The sequence below is a fragment of the Pristis pectinata genome, chromosome 37 (genome assembly GCF_009764475.1).
Source record: "Pristis pectinata isolate sPriPec2 chromosome 37, sPriPec2.1.pri, whole genome shotgun sequence".
In the NCBI taxonomy this organism is placed as follows: Eukaryota; Metazoa; Chordata; class Chondrichthyes; order Rhinopristiformes; family Pristidae; genus Pristis; species Pristis pectinata.
The window spans coordinates 13,122,910-13,147,419 of record NC_067440.1 but is presented as its reverse complement, the minus strand read 5'-3'; the positions used below and the strand labels follow the sequence as shown (position 1 = coordinate 13,147,419).

Below are 24,510 nucleotides of genomic sequence, written 5' to 3'. Positions count from 1 at the left end.
GGACTGGCAGGCGAAGGCTCCGTGAACTCACCACATAAGGGGGCTCTTGGCCCATTGCATCCGTGCCAGCTCCGTACAGAGCTGAGGGGAAGAAGCTATTCCTGAATCGTCAAGTGTGGGTCTTCAGGCTCCTGTACAGCCTCCCCAATGGTAGTGATGGGAAGAAGGGCGTGTCCCAGGTGGTGAGGGTCCTTAATGATGGATGTCGCCTTCCTGAGGCACCGCCTCTTGAAGATGTCCTCGATGCTGGGAGGGTTGTGCCCGTGATGGAGCTGGCTGAGCCTACAACCCTCTGCAGCCTCTTGCGATCCTGTGCATTGGAGCCTCCATACCAGGCGCCAGTCAGAATGCTCTCCATTCTATCCGTACTGCATGTGTCACCAGTCCTTCATCATTGCTGGGTCTAAACTCTGGAACTCCCCTCCCAACTACATCAGATGGGCTGCAGCAGATCAAGAAGGTGGCTCACACCCTCACCCAACAGCAATTAGGGGACAGACAATGAATGCTGGCCTTTCCGACCATGTTCAGATCCCAGAAAATTACATGTACTCTGGGTGTGAGCAGTAGGGAGAGGGCACAGTGAGTGTGAGCAGTAGGGAGAGGGATCAGTGAGTGTGAGCAGAGGGATCAGTGAGTGTGAGCAGTAGGGGGAGTGCACAGTGATTGTGAGCAGTAGGGAGAGGGCACAGTGAGTGTGAGCAGAGGGCATAGTGAGAGCAGTAGGGAGAGTGCACAGTGAGTGTGAGCAGTAGGGAGAGGGATCAGTGAGTGTGAGCAGTAGGGGGAGTGCACAGTGATTGTGAGCAGTAGGGAGAGGGCACAGTGAGTGTGAGCAGAGGGCATAGTGAGAGCAGTAGGGGGAGTGCACAGTGAGTGTGAGCAGTAGGGAGAGGGATCAGTGAGTGTGAGCAGTAGGGGGAGTGCACAGTGATTGTGAGCAGTAGGGAGAGGGCACAGTGAGTGTGAGCAGAGGGCATAGTGAGAGCAGTAGGGAGAGTGCACAGTGAGTGTGAGCAGTAGGGAGAGGGATCAGTGAGTGTGAGCAGTAGGGGGAGTGCACAGTGATTGTGAGCAGTAGGGAGAGGGCACAGTGAGTGTGAGCAGAGGGCATAGTGAGAGCAGTAGGGGGAGTGCACAGTGAGTGTGAGCAGTAGGGAGAGGGCACAGTGAGTGTGAGCAGAGGGCATAGTGTGAGCAGTAGGGAGAGGGCACAGTGAGTGTGAGCAGTAGGGGGAGTGCACAGTGAGTTGAGCAGAGGGCAGTGAGTGTGAGCAGTAGGGGGAGTGCACAGTGAGTGTGAGCAGAGGGCACAGTGAGTGTGAGCAGTAGAGAGAGGGCACAGTGAGTGTGAGCAGAGGGCACAGTGAGTGTGAGCAGTAGGGGGAGGGCACAGTGAGTGTGAGCAGTAGGGGGAGGGCACAGTGAGTGTGAGCAGAGGGCACAGTGAGTGTGAGCTGGGTGGGAAAGTGCACACCGCGTGTGAACAGGTAGTGAGCGCGCAATTGCGAGCAGTCGGGAGCGCGCACGGTGAGCGGTCGCGGGCGCGCACGCAGCGGCCGGGTCCGGGCCGTCTGCTCATCAGCAGGGGGCGGGCGGGAGCGCGCTCCGACGGGACGGCCGCCGGGAGCGGGGGCGCGCTCGCTCGGCGCGGAGCGGCGTCGTGACGTCTGTGAGAGGGCGTCCAGCTGCGCGACTGACGTAACGAAGAGCGCGACGGAGCCAAGGGAGCAGGAGAGGGAGAGCGGAGCCATGACGGTGAGGGGGGTAAATAGTGGGGGCGGGGGCGAGGGGAGGGGCCGAGCGGCCCCGGGGGGGGGGGAGGGAGCGAGGGAGAGCGGCCCGGGGCGGGGGCGGCGGAGGGGGCTCGGCTGCTTCAGTGGGGGGGGGGGCGGTGACAGTTCCTGGGGTGAGGGACAGGGCGACCCCCCCCTCCCTCCTCCCTTCCCCCCTCCCTCCTCCCTTCCCCCCTCCCTCCTCCCTTCCCCCCTCCCTCCTCCCTCCCCCTCCCTCTCCCCCCTCCCTCCCCCTCCCTCCCCCTCCCTCTCCCCCCTCCCTCCCCCTCCCTCTCCCCCCTCCCTCCCCCTCCCTCCCCCTCCCTCTCCCCCCTCCCTCCCCCTCCCTCTCCCCCCTCCCTCCCCCTCCCTCCCCCTCCCTCCCCCTCCCTCTCCCCCCTCCCTCCCCCCTCCCTCCCCCCTCCCCCCTCCCTCCCTCTCCACCCCCTCCCCCCCTCCCTCTCCACCCCCTCCCCCCCTCCCTCCCCCTCCCTCTCCCCCCCCTCCCTCCCCCTCCCTCTCCCCCCCCTCCCTCCCCCTCCCTCTCCCCCCCCTCCCTCCCCCTCCCTCTCCCCCCCTCCCTCCCCCTCCCTCTCCCCCCCTCCCTCCCCCTCCCTCTCCCCCCTCCCTCCCCCTCCCTCTCCCCCCCTCCCTCCCCCTCCCTCTCCCCCCCTCCCTCCCCCTCCCTCTCCCCCCTCCCTCCCCCTCCCTCTCCCCCCCTCCCTCCCCCTCCCTCTCCCCCCCTCCCTCCCCCTCCCTCTCCCCCCCTCCCTCCCCCTCCCTCTCCCCCCCTCCCTCCCCCTCCCTCTCCCCCCTCCCTCCCCCTCCCTCTCCCCCCTCCCTCTCCCCCCCTCCCTCCCCCTCCCTCTCCCCCCCTCCCTCCCCCTCCCTCTCCCCCCTCCCTCCCCCTCCCTCTCCCCCCCTCCCTCCCCCTCCCTCTCCCCCCCTCCCTCCCCCTCCCTCTCCCCCCCTCCCTCTCCCTCCCTCTCCCTCCCTCCCCCTCTCTCCCCCTCCCTCCCCCTCCCTCCCCCTCCCTCCCCCTCCCTCCCCCTCCCTCCCCCTCCCTCTCCCTCCCTCCCCCTCCCTCTCCCTCCCTCCCCCTCCCTCTCCCCCCCCTCCCTCTCCCCCTCCCTCTCCCCCCCCTCCCCCTCCCCCTCCCCCTCCCCCCTCCCTCCCCCCTCCCCCTCCCCCCTCTCCCTCCCCCTCCCCCTCCCCCCTCTCCCTCCCCCCTCCCCCTCCCCCTCTCCCTCCCCCCTCCCCCCTCCCCCCCTCCCTCCCCCTCTCCCTCCCCCTCCCTCCCCCTCCCTCTCCCCCTCCCCCTCCCCCCTCCCTCTCCCCCCCTCCCTCCCTCTCCCCCCCTCCCTCTCCCCCCCTCCCTCCCTCTCCCCCCCCTCCCTCCCCCCCCCTCCCTCCCATCTCCCCCCCCTCCCTCCCCCCCCCTCCCTCCCATCTCCCCCCCCTCCCTCCCATCTCCCCCCCCTCCCTCCCATCTCCCCCCCCTCCCTCCCATCTCCCCCTCCCTCCCACCCATCTCCCCCTCCCTCCCACCCATCTCCCCCTCCCACCCATCTCCCCCTCCCACCCATCTCCCCCTCCCTCCCATCCTCTCCCCCTCCCTCCCATCCTCTCCCCCTCCCTCCCATCCTCTCCCTCCCTCTCCCCCTCCCTCCCATCCTCTCCCTCCCTCCCTCCCATCCTCTCCCTCCCTCCCTCCCATCCTCTCCCTCTCCCTCCCATCCTCTCCCTCCCTCTCCCCCTCCCTCTCCCCCTCCCTCCCATCCTCTCCCTCCCTCTCCCTTCCCCCTCCTTATTTCTCCTCCTCTCCAGGAGATAGGGTTGTAATATATTTACAACAGTTTGGCCTTAATGTAGGAAAGTTTAATTGCAGATGATTGTTGATTTTCTCAAGAAATAAATTACATTTGGAGTTTGGGGCAAAATTAAGCTACGGTGTGGGGTGAATTTTGGTTTAATGGGCTGTAACTTTCCAGGTTGTTGGTTGAGATTTGCTGGGCTGGGAAACTAGCACAAGGAGGGCTTTTGTTTTAATTGGTTAAAATTATTTACATCTAGGCATTTTCATTTTGCTGGAACGTAAGCTATTAATTTAAAACTTGATCCGTGTTCTGGATCTGGTGATCTATCAAGTCCCTTCAGTTTGAATGAAATGCGTCGTACCCAGTGACAGGCCTGTGCACGTTACTGTATTATCAGAGCCAGGTTCATTATCACTGACATGTGTTGTTTTGTGGCAGCAGGACAGTGCAAGGCATAAAGGCATAAAAATTACTATAAGTTAAAAAAATAAATAAATAGTGCAAAAGAGGAATAACGAGGTCGTGTTCATGGGTTGATGGACCGTTCAGAAATCTGAGGGTGGAGGGGAAGAAGCTGTTCCTGAATCGTTGAGTGTGGATCCTGTACCTCCTCCCTGATGGTAGTAATGAGAAGAGGGCATGTCCCGGGTGGTGAGGGTCCTTACTGATGGATGCTGCCTTCTTGAGGCACCGCTTCTTGAAGATGTCCTCGATGGTAGGGAGGGTTGTGCCCATGATGGAGCTGGCTGAGCCTACAACCCTCTGCAGCCTCTCTCGATCCTGCACATTGGAGCCTCCATACTAGGCGGTGATGCAACCAGTCAGAATGCTCTCCACTGTACATCTGCAGAAATTTGCAAGACACTTTGGTGACGTACCAAATCTCCTCACCTCCTCATGAAGTAGAGCTGCTGGCGTGTCTTCTTCATGACTGTATCAATGTGTTGGGCTCAGGGTAGATCCTCGGAGACGTTGACGCCCAGGAACTTGAAGCTGCTCACCCAGTGAACTGTTACTGGAAACCCCAATGACAGTAAGAGAAGGGATATCTGAGACGTGATTCCTGCCCCCCAACAAATGAGCTTTAGCAGGAGTGGATGTGTGAACTTGGTGCGATTGTGTGAGAGTGTGAGTGAATCAAGTGCCCAGTGCTGATTGCTGTTCCAATCCCTCTTCTATCAGTAAGCACACGGTGTTTTGTTGTGATGTCGGTTCTTGCGTGGAATGTGCGGTGACTACATTCTCTTTGTCAAACATCCAGACCTAGAAGAGCGGAAGTTTCAGTATTTCCTTATCGGGAATTCCAAAGCCACCATCTCTGCCCCCAGCCCCTGAGTTCTCCCCTCTTCCCAGTACCTCTGAGGTTTGCAGCCTTAGTGTTATATTTGATCCTGAGGTCAACTTCTGACCACGTTTCGGTGTTATCATCAAGACCACCTATTTAGCCCCCATGTCATTGCTGGACTCCACCCTGCCTCAGCCCATGCCTTGGTTACCTCCAGATTTGATTCTTTTCATTGCTTCTCAGCCTTGTCTTTGAATCCTTCCATGGTCCTGCCCCTCCAGTGTCACTCCTTCAAGCTTCTGAGATCTCTGCCCTCCCAATTTTCACCTCCTGATCATCCCCACAATTTCCACCATTCCACCGTTGGCAGCCTTCCCAGTGCTTGGAATTCTCACCCTAATCCTACAGCTTCCTCTTTTATAATGCTGCTTGAAACCTCCTCCTTTGACCGAGCTTCTGGTCACTTGTCTTGATGCTCTCTTCTGTGAGTCACTTTTGTTCGGATAGTACTCCCGTGAAAGCCCCAGGACATTTCTGCATCAGTGCAGTGGAAGTGCAAGTGGTTGTTCTTGTGATGGGATCGTGCTGGGAGCCTGTGGGAGATGTTCCAAGTATTTGGTCAACACCTTAGATGGGGAGAGTTCGGCTGAGTGGAAGTTGAATTACTGAATGTTTACTGAATTTAACGTCTAATGGCAATCATCTGGAGCGTATCTGGAAAACAAAGCACTTTCAGTTGCAGTGCATTTATCCCGACCTCAATGTCACACAGCATTTTACAGCCAATGGAAAGTTTTCTGAAGTGTGACCATTGTAATATCTTCCAAACCAATGTGATATTGCTTGAAGAATAACTTTGACCCTTGCTCTTCTCTGGAGATCTTTATGCCCACCTGAAGTCTCAGTTTAATGTCTCATCAGTGAGCAGAACTTGTGACAATTTGCAGTTAATGGTTTGTGTGCCCTTCCATCACGAGGTCACAACACTGTACCAATGCTGGTAGGGTGCCGAGTTTCCTCTGAGGAGATGCATGTTGGTACGTTCTCAGTAGGGAAGATGATCCCTCCGCCCCATCCCACTCTTTCCCCACCCTCTTGTCTGGGAGGACACAGTCTCTTTCCTCCCCGTCCTTCTCTCAGATCTTGATTGCCCACCTCTATGCTTACATAAAGCCCGGTGCTGACCTTCCCCAGCACCTGTCCATTCCACCAAGACAAAATAAGATTTCTTTATTAGTCACACGTACATCGAAATACACAGTGAAATGCATCTTCTGCATAGAGTGTTCTGGGGGCAGCCGCAAGCGTCGCCACACCTCCGGCGCCAACACAGCACTGACTCAACTCTCAGCTTCAAAATGCACTTGTGTGGGTTCCAACTCTCAGCCGACTCCCCCACCCCCCCACCCCAACACCCCCAAACTCGATGAGACACATCCAAGACAAGAGTAAGTTATTCTTCCTCATGACCAAGCTGCCTGGTAAACCTGTATGTTGACTTTTATTCAGGCCCCTATTACAAAAGTTCTAAGAGCTTTCTGGGACTTCAGTCTCGGCAGACGATTTTGAGTCCAGTTTAACGCTCAGGGTGCCACTTGCGAATCTAAATGCCGCTGGCTGGAATAAGTCGTGGGTGAGGAGTGTGACGGAATACTTTCCACTTTGCTGACCTTGTTATCAAATTCTGCTCTTCTGTCCCTCAGCATCATCGTGTTTTTCATCTAGATTCCAGCATCTGCGGCCCTTTGTTTCTTTACTTCCCACTTGCCTGGATGAGCACAGCTCTAACAATGTTTGACACCATTGGACCAGGCAGCCTGGTTGATGCCATCCCCTCCACCAGTTCGACAAGAATTCTCTCCATCACCAGCACACTGTGGCTGCAATGTGTACTGTCTACAAAATGCACTACCATTTCTCGTCAAGGTTGGACTGACGGTACTTCCCAAACATTCACCAAGAAGGACAAGGGCAGAGGGTATACAGGAACACCAGAACTTGCAGGGTCCTCTCCAAGTCGCACAGCATCCCGACTTGGAAAAATAATCGCCATTCCTTCAGTGTCTCAGTGTCCAACTTGGAGTTTGAGGGGTTTCAGTTGAGGGAATGCAGGTAGAATATGCTATTGCACTATTGTCCAGCCTCATTGCTTATTTCTCAGCCAATGCATCAGTGCTTGTGGAATGGTGCACTGTGTCCTGTATCCGTGTTGCCCTTCAGAATTACATCATGCTCTTTGGGACACTGAAGTCGGGAAAGCTGCTGTGGGAATGGGGATCTGTGCAGAGATTTGGACCAAGGGCAGATTTGGGCATTGGTGCACTTTCCCCACATGACATTGTGCATGGCTGGTGTGAATTCGGTTCCGGTGAGGGGGTTGGGATTTCTTGCAGAGAGCTGGAGCTGAGCTGTCCCTAACACCGTGGTAAATCGTTCAGACAATCACAGTTCCTGTAACATGTGGGATGGGTGCATTCTTCTTTTGATAGGGAGACCAGACCTCTACACAATATTACAGGTGCAGCCTCGTATAAATGGTGCAATACATCTTAACTCTTGTACTCAAACCCTCATGCAATGAACATCAACATAACCCTAACTACTGATTGTACCAACATGATCACTTCCAGTGATTTACATACAAGGGCATCAGACGTACCTCTGAACATCAACACCTTTCAGTCCTTAAGCATTTAAAAAATACCTTTCCATTTATCATCCAGAATGGATGAGCTCACATTTCCTCCGTGTTCTGTCCGTCATGTCCTTGCTCATCCACTTTGCCTGTCTCTATACCCCGTGTCCTCTCCACATCCTCCTGAGCAGCTGGACCCCAGCACTTATCATTGCAGCACCCCACTGGTCACAGGCTTCCAGCCTAAAATTGGCCCATTTATTCCTGCCCATTAACCAATCTTCAGTCCACAGTATTATTTTACCCCCGATATCATGCTCTTTAGTTTTGTTTAATGAGCTCTCGTGTGGCACCTTAACAAAGGTCTTCCGGAAGTCAAAATACAGCACATCAGCTGGTGGCTCTTATCTACTTTGCCAGTTACATCTTCAACAACCCTTGGCAGATTTGTCAAACCGATTTTCCTTCAAAAAGTCTGAGCTGATTCTGTCCAATCCTTTTCCAATTATCTGGTTCCTCTTCAGCTCTTAGTCCTCCTGGAACATTCCCAATCCTCAGGACTACTGCGGTTTTTTTACTACATTATGCACCTTTTCCTTTGAACTTCTCTCGATAGCGATGGTTGGACCAGGCTTCATGTTTTGTTTTACTGTAAAGGGTATGTAATACTTCTCAGCTGTATGCTATATAACCACTAGGCATTGCTGGTTGACCTTTAAATGTAGATTCCCCAACCTACCACGGTCAATTCATGCCCAAACCTTAGTTTGCTTATTCAGATGTAAGAACCTGGTTTTGGATTGAACTAAATCACTTCCAATCTTTATATAAAATTCCATCCTGTTTTGATCACTTGGTTAAACCGTCGTCAATGAACCCTTCCTCACTGCACAAAACCAGTTATAAGATGTCCTGTGCCCTTGTTGGTTCCTCAACGCACTGATTGGCAAAACCATCCCTCATACACTCCACACCATCACTGCTCGGCCTGTGTGTAGACTGAAGTCCCCCCGATCACTGTCATTGTTACCATCACCTCTAATTTCTTGGTTTATACCATGGGCTGCGTTGCTGCCACCTGTGAGTTTTTCCCTTTGCCGTTTCTTGGCAGCCCCTGGTTTACTTTACCATGAGGTTCTAAGCTGAAAGCCTCCCTACTCCCTTTATCCCACTTTAAAAAATCAGGGCCACCCCGCCTCCTTTATACTTCTGCCTGTCTCTTCCAAATGTTAAAAATCCTGTAGTATTTAATTCCCAACCTTCGTCACTTTACAACGGTGTCATAGCTATTAAGTGGTACCTATTTATCTCCATCTGTGGTATTAATTCACCTATTTTGTTTTGAATGCTGGGTGCATTTTGGAGTGTGTGTGTTTGGAGCACACTTACCTGCTTCACAGTAGTTGGAGGTACACTCCGTTTATGTGCACTGTCTATTCCTGACGGATTTTTGCTACCATGCATTATCATTTTTGCCTTTCCTTTTTAACTGGATCTAATGAAGGAGAGACTTTAATCGCTGGGTTGCTTCCATGTGTAGCCAATACATTGGTGGTAGAGTGTTTCAATGAGTCTCTTTAAGTAAGTGGCAGTTTGCATTGATTAACGCTTCGAGTAAGGTGTTCCCTTTGCTAAGCACATTGATTTGAAATCAGTGTTCAATGCTTAACAGATTGGGCAAGTTATTAAATGTTGCTTGAGTTTTAGGATGCAGGGAAAGTGGAGAAGGGTGGAGAGACTCAACGAGGAGGTTTGTGACGGGGCTGAGGTCGGGAGAGATTAAAAGACAAATGGAATGATGGGGCAAGACAGAGAGGGCAGTAAAAGGGCAAATAATGGTGGTGGAGGAAGTGGGACTGCAAAGCAGTGGAGTCATCACCGGCAACTGTTGGGTGCGGAAGGTTGGGAAATGAGGTGCTGTGCCTCAGGGTTCTGTTGAACTTCACTGGGACAGTGCAGGACACCGATGACAGCGAGGTCAAAGCAGGTGCAGGCTAGAGAACTGACTGGGCTCAGGGTGAACAGTGGTGTGCCTACCTGCGTTTGGCCTCCCTACTGTGGAGGAGACTGCATTGTGGGTAACAGGTGCGGCGTGTTCCAGTGCAAGTACAAGGGGTTCGCTGATGCTCCTGGAAGGAGTGTTTGAGCCTTGGATGGTGGAGACACAGTCTTAAGACCACAAAGAGGAGCAATTTCAAAATCAGGGTTGTGAAGCCTTGGAGTTCTGTATCCCCGGGAGATGCAAGGAGTACATTTGGGAATGAGCTTTCTGGACCAGTGGCGACTTGAGGAATCTGGGAATTGGGCAGCTATAACACTGACTGACAAAGCAGATACATAGGGCTGTAAGGTCTTTCTCCCAGTCCAGGTGTTTTTGAGAGATGGTTAGGGGATTGGAGAACTTGGGGCCTGGCAGCAGGCTGGGAGAACTTGGTTATGGAGGAGAGGCCAGGATTAGAGGGAATCTCAGGGTTGGAGAGTGGGCAGTTGTTGGACATAACCTGGCCACTGGATTTTGAGGCCTTGACATTCAAAACCAACTCCAACCCTGGTGTGTTGCTTGGTTTGGGTTAGTCTGGAACTCCTTTCATGTTCAACTGCTTTTCACTCTAAATTATTTGAAGGGACGTTGGTGGGAAGATTGCATCCAATTTCTTGTTCCCGGTCACCATTTGCTGGAAGGGAGGTTTGTACAGAGCATGGTTTTAATTCTGTGCGTGGAACGGTGCAGAAATGACAGCTACCCAAGTGGTGTGCGTGGCGCGAGAGGAGAGCAGCGCGAGAATAACCTGTGTTAAACACCTCTGCTTTCTAAACCTGCAGGTATCTAGAAAGGATGCAAGATAACACTCAAAGAAGGCAGCCACTGTGAGAAGACTCATCTCAAGCGTGACGGATCATCCCCCCGACCCAAGAGCAGCTCTGTTCCAGTCGGAGGATGGACTTCAGAGGGAGGAGAGTGAAGCCTCTGTCGGCCGAAGCGTGGTTCCTTGAACAGGAGGGATATGGTGGTTCAGACCTGGCCGGGGGCAAGCTGCAGAAAGATGGGAGCTACTCCTTGGCCAACCACACCACCTGGAACAACGTGTCGAAGAAGAGCAAGGCCGCCTTTGAAGAACCGCCCGAGAGCTGTGCGAGCAGCTGGGGCGTGCTGTCTGGTTGGGAGGTTGCAGACTGCAGCGGTCCGGGTGACAGGGCCACCGGTACTTGGGCTGGCTCCAAGCAGGTGGGGAACAATTGCAGCTTTGTCGGCCCCCCTGCCAGCTGCGGCCGCTACGCTCCGACGGGAGGCGCGGCTCAGCGAGAGATGCAGCACAGGAGCCGAAGTGGGCACGGGACGGAGTCTGGCACAAAGACCTGCCGCCAGCTGAGACGCAGGCGGTTTCAGAAGAGGCGCAAGCTGGTGCAGGCGCTGCACATGCTGCTGTACCACCGCATCTCCCCCCTGACCTTCCACTGGCGGATCTGGAGCTTGTTCTCTGGGCGGAGGCGATCTGCTCGGCCTCGAGCCGCCCGGCACAGCCTGCCCCATTCCCAACGGCTGGTGGGTGAAGCATTGGAAGGGGGAGGGAGCGACCCGCCGCAGGAGTGCCGTCCCAAGTACCTTGAGGCCGGAGAGCTGTTCCGGACTGACGTGTCCAGCTTGGGCCCCGGTGTCTGCAGTCCTTTTGTGGAGGGCCACAGAGACGCCCACCTGCTGGAGGGAAGCAACAACCTGTGGCCGAAGCCGGCAGGCAGGAGTCCCAGTGCCAGGCTGCAGGGTCCGCCTGTCGCCAATTGCCAACCCTTGCCCGTGGACTACAGGCTCCTAACTCAAGCGAGCCCCTTTGAGAAAGTCGGCGATCCACCTGCGGGGTCCGTCCTGCTCAGAGGGGGTATTTCCGCCGACTTTCCGGAGGCGCCAAAGGAAGGCCCGAGCACCTTTGTGCCGACCGGTCACCGCGGACTTTCGGGAGCTAGCCGGGCGCCTGGGGGCGCGGACCAGGGGGAGAGCACGAGGCTGCTGGGCAGGGTGAATGTGGACCGGGATCACCTGTTGTACACCCGCTTCGTGGCTCGGCAGAAGGACACTCTTCAACTCTGCCAAGCCGACGCCAGTGGAGACACCCTGACCCTTAATTCCGTCGGCATTGGCACTCAAGAGCAGGCAAGAGGGATCACGTTGAACCGGGCAAAGGCAGCCGAAGTGGGGAGCTTCAGCCGGGCACCAGTCTCTGGCATTGGAGGTAGTTGTTGTGCTTACAGAGGAAAAGATTCAGTGCAGCTCGTGAAACCTTCGAAGGGTTTGGTTGGCTGATGGCACCATGTATCGGTGTTCCCTATTGGTCAGAAGGTCCCAGATCGCTGACCTCCACCAAGGCCACGATTGGGATGCTACCCTTACCCTCCACAGCCAGGGGTCAGCCGATTGTGTACAAAATGGAACCATGCTGGCTGGGCTTCACCCTGCACAGGTCAGACTGACTCACAATGCAACTGGTTGTCAATGGGCTCGGTGAATCTGTGCCAGCTCCTCACAGGGCCATGTGAGTGTCACTCCCCTGTCCTCTCACCCATGACCCGCAAGTTAATTTCTCCGAGAGCTCATCCAGTACCCCACCACCATCCCCTCCCCCCCCACCCCCCATCAGCTGTATCCCCCATCAGCTGTATCCAGCCCTCAGCAGCCAGTTCCAGGTCATAACTCTTCTCTGCACGTCAAAACAGCTCTTTTTCGTCCCTTTTGTAACTTTTGCTCGATATTTTAAATCAGTTTCTCCTAGTCTCTGAACCGCTAGCGGGGAATGGCTCCCTTCCCATCTCCCCGCTGTAAGCATCAGGTATACTTCTATCAAACGCCCTCCTTTTCTCCAAAGGAGAACAGCCCAATCTAACCTCGCAGCTGAAACCCCTCACTCCTGAAGCCATTGTGGTCATTAAGCCATTAATGAAGCCATTAAGCCTAGTGACCACATTGCGGTAACCTCTCGACCCTTGCTTATCAAGCATCCTTCTAACTTTGCCTTAAAAATATTCAGGGCTGTGCTTGCACTGAGGAAGTGAGTTCCAAAGACTTGGATCACTCAGGGAAATAAACTTGCCTCATTTGCAAACTGTGATCCCTGGTTCTGCCCTAACCAGTGTTTTATACAGGTTCATCGTAACTTCCCTACATTTGTACTCTGTCTCTCCAAGTTCCCAGCTGCACCAAGCTTAGTAGATTGTGCTGTAGTATATCTCAAAATCCTCACGTTCCATTGACTGTGCGACTGAGAATGGAGAGATTATGTGCAGTTAAATGAAACTTGAGGAAACTGGTCCATGTGTTTATGTTCGACTCACCCCTGTCTCAGCCGATTAGCTGCCACTTCTCCTCCGTACTTATCCAGCTTCCACCGAAACACATCCAGGCTGTTGGCTGAATTACTGCTCCTGGTAACGATCACCAAAGCTTGCACCATCACAGTTGTTAGTCACAATAATCATGCCATATGCTTATCCAAATCCCCACTATTTACAGCAATGTGCCACTTGGGGTGACCAGAACCACTGCCATTTATACACTGCAGGATGGCCACCACTTTACAAAATACCACAGTTCCACCATTTGCAGTTGGCGGTTCCAGGTCTGTGTTCTGTGCTGATTCCTTGTAGGTCAGCAGAGAAACTCTAGTAGTGTTTATAGTCTGAATTAATCCGGGCCAGATTATCTGCCCCTACGGCCTTAGTCCTTTCAAGCAGTGGGTTCCAGATGCCTACCATCTTTTACTAAAAAATAATTATCCTAAACTCTCGCCTGATCTCTCTGAATTACCTTAAATCCACGTCTCCCAGTTAGTGACCTGTTGGCCAAGTTCCCGTTCACCTCATCAATGCCTCGTAATTGTTATACCTTTTAATTAAATCTCCCCTCAGCCTCTGGTTCCATAGCAAATGCCCAGCCTGCTGGTACCAAACCTTGCAGCCCTGGCAACATCCTCCTGACCCTCCTCCACACCCTCCCCAGTGTTGTCACATCCTTCCTGTGGAGCTAGGCTAGATCTGCGCACAGAACCCAAGCTGTAAGCTTCTTGTGGCACATTCACTTAACGAACATTTCCATTACTTAAAGGGCTAGCATTCGTCTCTTTCCCTGGTGTGTGCGAGTGCCACGGTAAGCAGTGGTTTTGGCAGGGAGTCCATGCATGTAGGATCCTGATGAAGGTTTCCGTAGAGTGGGTCCGTCTGTGTTGGGCTCTGACTCCAGAGATAAGCAGTCTGTGTTTAAACCCAATGCTCTGCAAACTATGCCGTACAATTGAACATTCTTGTTTTATCACCTGCCTTGATTTTGCAGATACACTCGAAGTGAATGGGCACCCACTGAGTGACCCAGACGAAGTTCCCCGGTCAGAGGGCAGCGATCCACGGCAGCGTGTGGCTGGTGAAGACGCCATTGTCATCAGCCACGTGTGCAGCATTGGGTCCCAGATGGCCGAGCAGCTGTTTGGCGGAGAGGAGGACAGCAGGGAGGGCAGCTCGGCAAGCGTCAGCAAGCACAAGCGGGTGTCTGACGGCCAAGCCAGCGGAGCTGGGGATTCAGAGACCGAGGGAGCTGCTGCTGAGCAGCCGAAGAGCGGGGACAAACCTGGTGCAAATCACGTGTCGGCAATGAGTGACGAGCACATCGCTTGCATTCACGGTAAGAAAGGTCATCACAGTGAACCGGAGCGTGCAACTGAGAAACCATCCTCTGACGTTAGGGTGTTTCCAACATCGGCAACTCGTCATAATGGGTTTCAGTGGAATACAGAGAACTGGAGTCAGGGAGCGTCATACTGGGAGGGGCAGTGCTGAGGGAGGGTCACTGTGGGAGGGGCAGTACTGACGGAGGGTCACACTGTGGGAGGAGCGGTACTGAGGGAGGGTCACACTGTGGGAGGGGCGGTACTGACGGAGGGTCACACTGTGGGAGGAGCGGTACTGAGGGAGGGTCACACTGTGGGGGGGGCGGTACTGCCGGAGCATCACTGTGGGAGGGGCGGCACTGATGGAGGGTCACACTGTGGGAGGGGTGGTACTGACGGAGGGTCACACTGTGGGAGGAGCGGTACTGAGGGAGGGTCACACTGTGGGGGGTGGGCGGTACTGAGGGAGGGTCACACTGTGGGGGGTGGGCAGTACTGAGGGAGTGTCACACTGTGGGAGGGGTAGTACTGGGGGAGGGTCACACTGGGAGGGGCAGTACTGAGGGTGTGTTGCACTGTGGGGGCAGTGGGGAGGGAGGGTTTGTTGAGATGTGAGACCTAAGTTCCTTCTGCTCCATCAGATCTAAAAGGGCGCTGTTTACAGATAGTGAGGGCTGGTCTTCCCTGTGTTTGGGGACAGAAATATCTGATCATTCTCAGTTGCAACAGCCCTGTCACACAACCAACACACATTATCCACTGTATTTCCTACGTTACCACAGAAGTATTACACTGGCTGTAAAGTGTTTTGGGAAATGCTGAGGTGGTGGAAGGTTTTTGAAGATGTGTCAGTTAGGTGTACTTTGCTGTGCTGCTTGATCTTGTGGGCAGCCCTGAAATGCCTCTTCGGATTCCTGATCCGAGTGTAATTTCTCTTGTTGTCCTGTCCCTGAATCCTTCTGCAAAGTGTGTGGAGAGCAGATGATAACATCCAGCTTCACTGTCATGCTGCCTAACAGTGGAGTGTTGGTGCTCGGAAAGCCTCTTGGTATTGGTTTATTGTTGTCACTTGTACCGAGGTACATTTTTAGAAGGGAGTGATTTCTTTCACCCAAACGGACGATGGTCTTCCTTTGCAGGCCTCCTGGATGAGTATATCCAAGCATACGGCAGCCTAATCCCCCTGAACACTGACGAGGTCATTGAAAAGCTGCAGGATGTCTTTGAAGAAGACTTTGGAACTCCGCACAGGTACGTGACCTGTTGTGAGTGTTAGTTCCACGGCAGGCTGGGGGTGTAAACTTTAAGCTTTTCACTCACAGCAGAGCGGAGATTATGACCCCCCTTCCTTTTCCTGTGCCTGTGCTATTGCCTCCTTTACCCAAGGCCCATGCCACCTTCTCACAAAGCTTCCCTTCCCTCCCACCTCTGTGGACAGAGAGAGTGGCCAAAAACAGTTGTTTTCCATGCTTAGATTTCGAGTGCTGGGTGGACACACAGTCATTCCCCTCACTGCTGAGTGTGCTGACCTTGGCGGGCAGTACACTGTCCACAATGTTCCTGTGACTATGGGCTGGACAGGGCTCGGTGGGATTGTTGAATTGTGAGCTGGTGCAATGTGCCTGAGTGTGGAGTGGCCCACTGATGGGTGGAACTGGGAGATGTGGCGCACGTTGTTGGATTTGGAGCAGTTGTCAGGTTCAAGTCTTCACCGTGGCTTTTGTTTGTGTTTGCGCACAGGAAGAGTATGATTCACCATGTGATGCAGTCTTACCACCGGATGGTTGGGAATAATGCCGTCCGCAACTTCCGTGTAACCTACAAGAGGCACGTGCTGACCATGGACGATCTCTCTACTTTGTATGGACAAAACTGGCTTAATGACCAGGTTATACTTCTTTTGTTGTCGACTGTTTTGGATTGGAGGGTTATTGTTCCTGAATCTGTGATTTGACGTTTTCTTTCCTCTATCCTACACCACCACCCCCCACCCCCCCCCCCCCCCAAATGCTGAAGTAAGGCGCCTTGGTCTTGCCAACAACTCTTCAGCCAAATGGCCCTCAGCCCCAGCACCCACACTTCTGCGCATTGCTCTGTGGTCATCCGTGGATCTAGCCAAAGCCCAAGAAAAGATTTCCATTTCTGTGGCTGCCACAACCTTGACTCGGTCCAAACCTGGCAGCGTTGTGTACACAGCAGGCTCCCACGAACGACACCAGCATGGCACAGTGGTGCTGCTGTCTCACAGCACCAGCGACCTGGATTCAGTCCTGACCCCCGGTATTGTGTGGAGTTCTTCCTGTGTCTTTGTGTCCTCTGGGTGCTCCAGGTTGGCAAGGTAATTGGCCATGTTAAATTGCCCCCCAATGTGTAGGAGAGTGGTAGAATCTGGGGGGAGTGGATGGGAGTGTGGGGAGAATAAAATGGGATGAATATAAGTGGGTGCTTGTTAGTTGGTGTAGACCTAGTGGGCCAAAGCGCCTGTTTCTATGCTGTACGTATGACTCTGGTGGGTTAGGAACTGCTGTACAGCAGCGCACATCTGGAAGTCTTTGTGGAAAACTGAATGAATTGAAATCCCACTAAAATCCTGACATCGAACTGTTGTAACATAACATATAAAATGAATAAGATGTTCGATAGATTTGGTTAGTCAGGCAGGCCCTGTGGAGAAAATGAAATAGTTAACATTTGAAGTCAGTGTCCCGTCAGAAGTGAGGGATCTGGTGGGTTAGAGTGGACCTTTAAACTAAGTTTGCAAAATGTAATTTTGAGATCTAAGAATTGTACAGGCAGTGATTTTCAGAGCTGTCTACTGCCTCCCTGTGGGTGTGATAGAAAGGAGAAGACAGCAGTGATGATCATTGTACGTGCATGTTTGATTCTCAGCTCAGGGAGACTGCCATAACAGGTTGTGTTTCCAAACACAGCTCTTGGAAGAAGGGTAGAGGCACTCTACACTGAGGCAGACAACAGCAGGGAGAAAGAAAGGTTTTTGAAGTGATAGTTGGCAGTAAATGCAGAGAGAACAGGGCATTGAGTTCTAGAGGTCAAGAGAATGGGGACAGATCCAAATCAGATTAATTCTCACTGACGTATGAGGTGAAATGTGTTGTTTTGCGGCAGCAGTACAGTGCAAAGACATGAAATCCATAAATTACAGAAATAAATAAATGACGCAAACACAAAGGAATAATGAGGTAGTGTTCGTGGATCGTTCAGCAATCTGATGGCGGAGGGGAAGAAGCTGTTCCTGAATCACTGAGTTTGGGTTTGGCGCGGATTGCCACAGGTGGGAGAGCGGAGAACGTGGAGACGGCCATTGCTGGTGCTATAAACCAGGGCAGTGTCCCTGAGGTGACGTCATAGAGTTCAGATTTCCAGCAGCAGCCTGCTGAATGTTTTATACCATCCTAACATGACTTCCCTACTCTTCGATTCTTTGTCTCACGTATCCCAGCGGTTTTACCTGCCCTGCTACATTCTGGGATCCGGGGATATACGCTCCAATCTCTCATTTATTGTTCGTTCCCTTCACTGGCTGCCCTCTTGGAATGCATCGTCACATTTCTCCAGATTAAGTTCCAGTTTGCTTTATCAACTCATTCAAGAGGAGCTCTGTCCTGCTGCTGGGGGTAGTTGAAGAGTCTTTGGGTGAATGGAGGCTGAAGTCCTTGTCAGGGTGTGCTTGTAGAAACTGCCCCGTGGTATTGCTGATGCATGTAGATGCTGAACGATAGGACCCCAGCCTGCACATCAAGGCTGTTGCTATAAAGGGTCAGGTAACTTCTAATGATTTGAGGGGTGTCCCTGGGAGATTTTACCCCAACTCCAGTGATCAATGGAGGACGTCAGTGAATATGTTGGGTACGTGTGTATGCACATGTGTGCATTCTGTATCTGTCCTGGAGCGAGGGATAAACGTAAGGAAAAACATTAACGTGCGTTTCTCATTTTCATGGCTGCCTTTTGAGAGGCTTGAGCAAGAGTTCTGCATAAAATATTTGGGCTTGGGGGCAAAGAAAAGAGAATGAATGTTATCTGATTGCTGGGGTTGTCCTTTGTGTTACATTGGTGGGAAATGAATTACTCTTTCTTGTGTTTTACTGCAGGTCATGAATATGTATGGAGATCTCGTTATGGACACTGTCCCTGACAAAGTAAGTTCATTTACTTCTAAATCACTGCTGCCTGTAATGGTCTGTGCATGTGTGAGTATGTCTGCGTGTCCAAACATCACCGAGTATTGTGATACAGGTACAAGATGCTGAAATTTAAAGTTCCCATTCCTCATCGCTGATACCCCGAGCACAAGAGTGTGAAATGAGGGGTGTAGCTTTTTAAATGCAGCAACTGGCTCCAGTTGATGGCGAGCAGGATTAACACTGAGGTGCAGGTGACTGCTGTCACTTCGGGAATTATGTGAAGCACAGAAGGAGGTTGTTTTTCAGGATTTATAATCGGACGACTGACAGTGAAATGTATCCCCCAGTGCAGATGCCTAGATTTGCCTCGCATGCCACATTGCTGCCTTGTCACATTATGCTCATTTCTCCTGTGTCTTTTTGTAGATTATCGTAATGCTGTTTCTTTTATTTACTGACCCTCTTACCAGATGAAGGTTTCTCCCTAACTGATTCAAAGCTCTTATGGTGTCCCCTTAACCTCTCCAAGGACAGTGCCAGCTCCTCCAGTCTGTCTCCCTATAACTGAATTCCCTTGCCCCTACACCAACCATGCCCTCAACCTAAAGATTACAGAATGGTCCGGTAACGAAGGCTATGGATTACTGAGGGAAAGGTTCTTGTGGTTTGGATACGACCAGTTTGATGTGGAGGTGATGGGTATGGCGCAGGAAGATGTGATCACACACAACTAACGATTTGTCTCCTTCACTCAGGTTCACTTCTTCAACAGCTTCTTTTATGACAAGCTCAGAACAAAGGGATATGACGGAGTGAAAAGATGGACCAAAAATGTAAGATTCTACCCCACCCCCAGCCCTGTCCTGCCTTGAAAGTGGATTGGTTCAATGGAGCAAGCTGCCTCTGAGCCGTCTCTCCCAATCCTTTCTTCCGGGCCGGGTAGATCTTGGGTAGGATGTGGAGTGAACTTTATCCTAACCGCTGATCTCAACACTTGTGGGCAAAGTGCCTGCAAAGATTGGGTGGAGTGTGTAAAAGCTGCTCTAACTTCTAAAGGTGCTCCCACTTCACCCTTTGTGTTTTGTGGGGCTGATGTTCCTGAAAACCTCTCTTCTACCCCTCCACATGTTCTCTCCTTATCTCCAGAAGGCATTGAATGAGTGATTCCAGTTTACGATTCCAAGTGTATTCTGCACCCTCTGATGCTGCAACAGTATTTAACTTGGAAGGAGAATGTGGGAGGGAGTGGCAGGAATCTTGTCTACTGGATCCTCATCCCACGCTTGAGCGCACTGAGAGCAGTCACGAACTGCCCAGTCACATTATTTATTACCCTTCCACCCCACAGGTTGACATCTTCAACAAGGATCTGCTCTTGATCCCGATTCACCTGGAGGTCCACTGGTCCCTGATCTCTGTTGATGTGCGTCAAAAGACGATAACATACTTTGACTCCCAGCGCACCCTGAACAGGAGGTGCCCCAAGGTACAGTGGAAGGAATTGGCTTCTAGCGTTTGGGGATTATTGCAACATAACTTGCACTGTGTCAGGTGTAAGAGATCTGTTGGTTTCCCAGTTTCCACATGGCAAGATCAGAAGGCCCGTATATTTTGTTTGTCATCAAAGCTCGATTTCTGACAGCGATGAACTTTGTTGGATCACCTTCTACTCCAGAGCAGGAGTGACCAAAGCCTTGTACCTGCTGGCTCCTTTGCACTGAATCTCGGAGCTCCAAAGAGAGAATTAAAGAACTTACCAAAAATAGGAAATGCATGCCGACATTTACCTCCCTCCTTGCTGCGCTAAATTAAAGGTAGTAGTTTGTATTTGCAGCTCCAGTTTAGAAGAGGATTGCGGTTTTACGGGCCACTTTGCTAGAGATTGCAGCTAAGGTGTTGCTCGTGGCACAGTCGGCAGAGAGAGAAACTCCAGTAATCACTGAGGCAGGAGCCATGTAATCTTACACAACAATAGATCCATATCCAGCAGTGCTGTTTCCCAGTGTTAAAGAACAACAGACATGCCCTCTGGAACTGTTATACAGCGTCAGACTTATCCCTGCCAGCATTGTACCCGTTGTATTTCAGTCGAGGTGTATTTATGAAACAACTTGTGTTGGAAGGACTGAGTACTGAGCCGTGTGGCAGTAGCCAAGCTGCTGTCGTGCTATACTCAAGTGCAATGGTGAGGTTCAGTTTGTGAGCTGGCTGTAAGTGAAGGCAGTGTTGAGCTGGCTGGAGTCTGACAGTGTCAGGGCTCCAGGGCAGTGACGGAGAGCAGACATGGTATTGTAGCGGTTAGCGGAATGTTTTACAGCGCCAGCGACCTGGGTTCAAATCTGGCCACTGTCTGTAAGGGGTTTGTACGTTCTCCCCATGTCTGCGTGGGTTTCCTCCGGGTGCTCTGGATTCCTCCCACATTCCAAAGACGTACGGGTTAGGAAGTTGTGGGCGTGCTATGTTGGCGCCGGAAGCGTGGCGACACTTGTGGGCTGCCCCCCAGAACACTCTACGCAGAAGATGCATTTCACTGTGTTTCGATGTACATGTGACTAGTAAATATATCTTATAAACTGAAACATGTATTTAAAAGTCACCTGAAATCTCATTTCCATTTTAGCACATTGGAAAGTACCTGCAGGCAGAAGCTATGAAGAAGAACAGACATGACTTCTATGATGACTGGAAGGGATATTTTAAAATGGTGGGTAGCCTGCAAAATCAGCACTGTGGATTGAGAGTAGCCAGCCTTTGGAAAAGTTAAGGATGTTATTTTAATGTGAAAGCTTGCTGATGATGTATAAAATGTAATGAGACAAGTTATGTCACTAAATTGAGTGCAGCCCATTTTATATCCAGAGTAGGTAGCATCAAGTGTGGGACAGCTCAGGTAGAACCATGTAAAGTTCCCACCTCACTAATGTTCCATCAAACACCCCAGGGCTGGAACAGAAGAGGCTGTTGAGGGTCCATCCAAACTGACGGACTGCCTCTCTTCCAATGTTGTGTACGTGCCTGAGTGTCCCTGGAGAGGGAGCATGAGGTGTCTGCTGGGGGCCTTCTAGGACCAGCGGGCACCACAGGGGCTGTAGTTCGTACTGAACAAGGACGATAACTTTATTTACAACAGTTAAATTCGTGTGTGAGGTGATCAGCAAAAGAACTAGTGTTGATGTGAGGAAACCTTCCCCTCTGCGGTGAATTGTGAACTGGATCTTGCTGCCTGTGTGAGCAGTGGAGGCAAACTCAGCCGGGATTTGGAAAAATGAAGGGGGCAGTTTGCAGGGCTGTGGGAACAGAGTGAGGCTAATTAGAAAGCTCCAGGAAAGAGTCCGCATTTGGATAATAGCGTGAATGGCTTCCTGTGCTGTAACGATGTACTGAGGGACAGTGATATGGGTGGGACGTGCTACATTGGTTCAGCTCCATTCAAAGTTCTTGCCCCAAATGAAATGTCATCTTAAAGCAGCCGTCCGTATTCACTGGCAGGGATGTATTCCTACGGTCAGACCTGGGATTACACAAAAAGTTTTAAGAAAGGCAGGACCTGTGTAAAAGGTATCTTTTATATAGAGCTGTACCTCCTCCCCAGGGCATGTTGTAACTATTGCTGATGAAAGTACAGTGAGTTCTAGTTTACATAGACTGTAATTGTCACAGGTGTTAAGACCTATAAAATAGCCCCAAGCTAATGATGTCCCAAGTGCTAAACTCAGTTTGCTTTTTGAGAGGTTTCTGCTTGATTGTGCCCGGTGTCTGGAGCAGTGTAAGGAGTGTTACTTCAGTCTCTGACAGTCTGGAGGGGGAGACATACTGCCTCTGGTGGAGCTGATGTGGGAGAACACAGGACCGCGAGGTTATTGCGGTTCACCTGGCAGACTGGTCAGGTGGATCGTATTGTAGCGGCGAGCTACACGCTACAAAATGAAGACACAGAGTCGCTGGTTCGAAATCAGAAGTCGAATGAACGACAGGGGCGCAGTGCGCCTTTAATATCCCAAAACTTCCCGCGCTGACGTCACACGCGGGTCACCTGACCTTCCCGCGCGCGGGCTTTCCTAGCCCACCGATGGGGAAGAAGGAGGGCCCCGCGCCATCTTGGATCGGGGCCTCTGACGACGTTCGCGATGCCGGTGCGGTGAGTCGCTGCAGTATCGCAGTATCACTCTTACCCTCGATCAACAACTTCTGAGCTGCCAGTGTAACCCCATTAACTTGCTGATGGTGTTTGGCCCCATTGCCTCCCTTAGTTATTCTGTGTGATTCTCAAAATGGGATTCCCAGCCTTCCCTGAGTTACCAACAGGCTCGTTGATGCACACACCTCTTCTGTCTCTCCTTGACGCTGCTCCATCCTTTTTTTTAAACAGAAAGGGAAGCAGGATTATCCAGCTCCTCCTCAGCCAGGGAAAATTGTTCACCATCACCTCTCTGTCCCGTGTGACCTGTATTTGGTGAAGTGAGTGAGATCAGAGGGCAGTTGAACCCAGACTGTATCACTCCAAAGTACCCTGAGGGTCTGGATCCTGGGCAGGATTTTGTTCGATAAGCTCAAGAACAAAGCTGCTGATCTGTGGAACATCTTAATTCCGACTAAGATGAAGAATTTTTCTTGTTAATTGGTTATTTTGATCCGTTAGGTTTCAGTACGAAAGCAGTTGGAAAATTGATAAGTAATTTGATTACAATGTGCCCCTTCTATGTGTTAAAGTTTTCTTGAGATCTGACACAACAACTGTGGGCTAACATTAGTGATTGTATTTGCAGAACGTCGCGAGGCAAAACAACGACAGTGATTGTGGAGCCTTTGTACTGCAGGTACCTGTCAGACTTGGGTACTGAATTGTCAGTCACCCATTCCTCCTCCCAGCCCGAGTACAGTGTGTGGGGAAGTGTTCCTAATTTCTGCTCTGCATTATGTGAAGAAGTCCTTGCTGCATCCACTCCTCCATGGCCTGGCTCGAATTTTGTTACGCTCCCTTGTTCTGAACTTGTTATTTCTACTGCCCCCTTCTCCACCACCCACCGTTACTCTGCCCCATTGAATCTTTCAGTCATTTCAAATACCTCGATTAAGTAAACCTTCTAAGCTTAGGAATACAGGCCTGGTTTGTGTAACGTGACCCATTTAGTTGACGGCCGGGTGATCCACAGAGCCTGTCCTCAACTATCACAGTGTAAGTTTGGAACGCGCTGCACTTGGCTACCCCTCTCTCTCCATCAGTATTACCCCTCTGAATTTGAGGAACTGCAGATGCTCTCACCACCTGTGTGTAGATACACAGGCTGTTCCAGCTCTTCCCACACCCCTCACTTTCTTCAGATTGTCTCAGAGGTTGCTGACTCCAAAATGTATTCCCTCCCTGTACTTTAAATTTCCATGGTTCTGTGACACGTACCATTTATAGCCTGGCCACATTGACCTCGGATGGAGAATGCCTGTGAAGTATAACTGTCCAAAGTTCGATCAGTAAGAGGTGTTTTAGTTATCTATCACTTATTAAGTTAGTTTCTAGATATCTTTCCTTAAACGTTGTTTGCATGCCAGGCAGCGCCAAATCCACCAGGCCACCTGATGTGACTGTGGAATGTGACACCACACTTGTTATTTAGGCTTTTGTAGTGAAGAGCACAGTTGGTGCCCAGTGGAATTGTCTCCCCAGTGTAAGTCAGGACCTTGCAGTGGGGAAGATTGGGACGGGAGGTGGGGACACCAGAGCCCACAGACGCTGGAATCCGCAGCAACACACAAAGCACTGGAGGAACTCGGCGGGTCGGGCAGCATCTGTGGAGGGAAGTGGACGGTCAACGTTTCAGGTTGAGACCCTGCATGTATCCCTCATCAAGGGAGAGGCAGGATAGCCAGAATGGAAAGGTGGAGGCGAGGGGGTGGAGCCAGAGCTGGCAGGCAGGTGTGGGAGGGGAGGGTGGAAGTAGTGCCAGGAGAGGAAGGCGGAGCACGGAACCAAGGCAGGGAGGTGGGGAGGGCAGACGGGGACAGTGGTGGGACGAGTGTGTGGCTGATGGGCAGATGTGGAGGGAGGAGGAACTGGGTGCTGGGGCTGGGGTGGGTGCAGGAGGAACTGGGTGCTGGGGCTGTGGTGGGTGGAGGAGGAACTGGGTGCTGGGGCTGGGGTGGGTGCAGGAGGAACTGGGTGCTGGGGCTGGGGTGGGTGCAGGAGGAACTGGGTGCTGGGGCTGTGGTGG

The 24,510-nt window shown here is 52.2% G+C and overlaps 1 protein-coding gene across 1 annotated transcript in view; it reads left to right on the top strand.

Annotated features, from left to right (window-relative positions):
* Positions 1 to 1,644: 1,644 nt before the first annotated feature.
* The window catches only part of LOC127586667 (uncharacterized), a 29,181-nt gene continuing 6,315 nt past the window's right edge, over positions 1,645 to 24,510 (top strand). The window contains exons 1-10 of the mRNA XM_052044783.1: positions 1,645 to 1,758; positions 10,336 to 11,738; positions 13,829 to 14,173; positions 15,299 to 15,410; positions 15,900 to 16,047; positions 18,272 to 18,319; positions 19,060 to 19,137; positions 19,653 to 19,790; positions 20,925 to 21,008; positions 23,071 to 23,121. Coding sequence (XP_051900743.1) covers positions 10,451 to 11,738; positions 13,829 to 14,173; positions 15,299 to 15,410; positions 15,900 to 16,047; positions 18,272 to 18,319; positions 19,060 to 19,137; positions 19,653 to 19,790; positions 20,925 to 21,008; positions 23,071 to 23,121 — 2,292 coding nt within the window. The 5' untranslated portion in view covers positions 1,645 to 1,758; positions 10,336 to 10,450. The remainder of the gene's footprint in view (positions 1,759 to 10,335; positions 11,739 to 13,828; positions 14,174 to 15,298; positions 15,411 to 15,899; positions 16,048 to 18,271; positions 18,320 to 19,059; positions 19,138 to 19,652; positions 19,791 to 20,924; positions 21,009 to 23,070; positions 23,122 to 24,510) is intronic.